Source organism: Somniosus microcephalus, unplaced genomic scaffold (genome assembly GCF_052327205.1).
Source record: "Somniosus microcephalus isolate GS21.2 unplaced genomic scaffold, FLI_Smic_1.0 unresolved_chr1, whole genome shotgun sequence".
Lineage (NCBI taxonomy): Eukaryota > Metazoa > Chordata > Chondrichthyes > Squaliformes > Somniosidae > Somniosus > Somniosus microcephalus.
The window spans coordinates 120,323,697-120,325,553 of NW_028225179.1; the positions used below are offsets into that span (position 1 = coordinate 120,323,697).

Genomic DNA, 1,857 nt, shown 5'->3' on the forward strand with positions numbered 1-1,857 from the left:
CACTTTTTGTTCCTTACACTTTTGAGAAATACATATCCTATCGTCGTGTTTCCGATATCTTCACACACACACAGACCATACTGGTTTCCTTACAGACTGGATGCAGAAGCAATATTCACAATGAGTCCCTGATGTCCTCACACACGAACCTGATGGCAAGTTCCCATTGTATCTCTGAAAGCTTTGGCCATCGGGTCCGTAAGGGATTTTCTACATTATGTCAAGGGCCAATGGGGATCCTTGTCTGCTGTGTATTCCTCTCAAGAGGAAGAATGGAGAAAGGTTGTGAAGTCGCCGTGGCGTGTTTCACAACAGCAGCAGAACTACCGTCTCCTTGCAAATAAGGGAAGTGGGACAACTGGTGATGTGGTGGGATGAGAAAGAACGTGCGGAACCTGCCTCAGCCAAACTGATCAAGCAACAACAAGCTGGATACCGGGAAATAGGGTTTATTTTATGTGCAGTTACTTTCATTACTTGCATAATTTAAGAATGAGAATAAACGGGTATTTCACCATATTTTTCACCTCCTCCCGGAATCTCCTCTGGGTCAACGCATAAATGCAGGTGTTTGTGCAGGAGCTCAAATAATTCAACAGAAGGGTGATTCTGATCGCCAAATAAAGTGAGTTTGAACCATTGAATGTAATTGTCTCCGTGACACTGACAAAAACGTGTATTATAGTAACTGGCGCCGTCAACACAATAAAGCTCCCCGAGATAGTGAAGAGCAGAATGATGGATGTTCTTCGGTCCTTCATCTCGGGATCACTGCTGCTCTCCCCGGTGTTGCGGCTCTTCAGGGCTCTGCGAGCTCTACTGGCCATGAAGATGTACCTGGCAGTGAGAGAGTTCAACAGTAACATCGCAGGGTATGGAAGTAATGGGGAAGCTAAGGTGCTAATCCACTTGTCAGCTATCCATCTTGGCGAAGAGACATATCCCGTTACTGTACGACAGCCCCACTCTATATCCCCAACAATATAGTAGGGCTCACAATGGAAATAAACAGGAATGTTTATCAAAAAGCTGAGCACACACACCACAGTTAGAACCACAGTGGCAATTCTATCGGTGCAAAATTTTACTTTTACTTTCTGACAACAAATGGCTATGAAGCGGTCAAAGGTGAACGACAGTGTGGACCAGACAGAGAGTTGGCTACTAACTACTTGTATAAAGGCAGTAAGACGACACGTTATGGTGTAGCTCAAGAATGAATGCAGGAAATGATACCGAAAGATGCTTTCCACGCTTACATTGAAGTGACAGACCATGAGATCTGCTATTGCCATCGCCGCCATGTAACGAGTGATTCCTTTGGAGAGGCTGCACTTTCCCCGGGACAGGATCACAATTGACATCAGGTTCGCTGTAAGCAATGGAAAATCAAAACAGGGGAATTAAAGAAAATCACACCCGCTCGGACTTGCGTATTTTTTGAATTTATCCACTTATGGGATCTCGGCGTCACTGGCAAGACCGGCATTTATTGCCCATTCCTTATTGCCCTTGAGAAGGTGGTGGTAAGCCACCTTCTTGAACTGCTGCAGTCCATGTGGTGAAGGTACTCCCAAAGTGTTGTTAGGGAGGGCGTTCTAGGATTTTGACCCAGCGACAATGAAGGATCGGCGATATACTTCTAAGTCAGGATGGTAGAAACCTAGAAACACAGAAAGAAACAGAGAAACATAGGAGCAGGAGTCGGCCATTCGGCCCTCGAGCCTGCTCCACCATTCAATATATCATGGCTGATCCTCTATCGCAGTACCATATTCCCGCTCTTTCCCAACCTCCTTGATTCTTTAAATGGCGTGTGACTTGGAGGGGAATTTGGAGGTGGTGGTGTTCCCATGT

At 45.8% G+C, this 1,857-nt stretch overlaps 1 protein-coding gene across 1 annotated transcript; it reads right to left on the minus strand.

The window, feature by feature from the left end:
* Nucleotides 1-473: 473 nt before the first annotated feature.
* LOC147095752 (mu-type opioid receptor-like) lies at nucleotides 474-1,304 on the minus strand. Its single transcript, XM_085973991.1, has one exon. The coding sequence runs from the start codon at nucleotides 1,302-1,304 to the stop codon at nucleotides 474-476; it is 831 nt and encodes a 276-aa protein (XP_085830117.1).
* Between the last annotated feature and the right edge of the window lie 553 nt (nucleotides 1,305-1,857).

Excerpts from the sequence above, each read along its gene's own strand:
- LOC147095752 (XM_085973991.1), bottom strand. The coding sequence starts at position 1,304 with ATGGCGGCGATGGCAATAGCAGATCTCATGGTCTGTCACTTCAATGTA.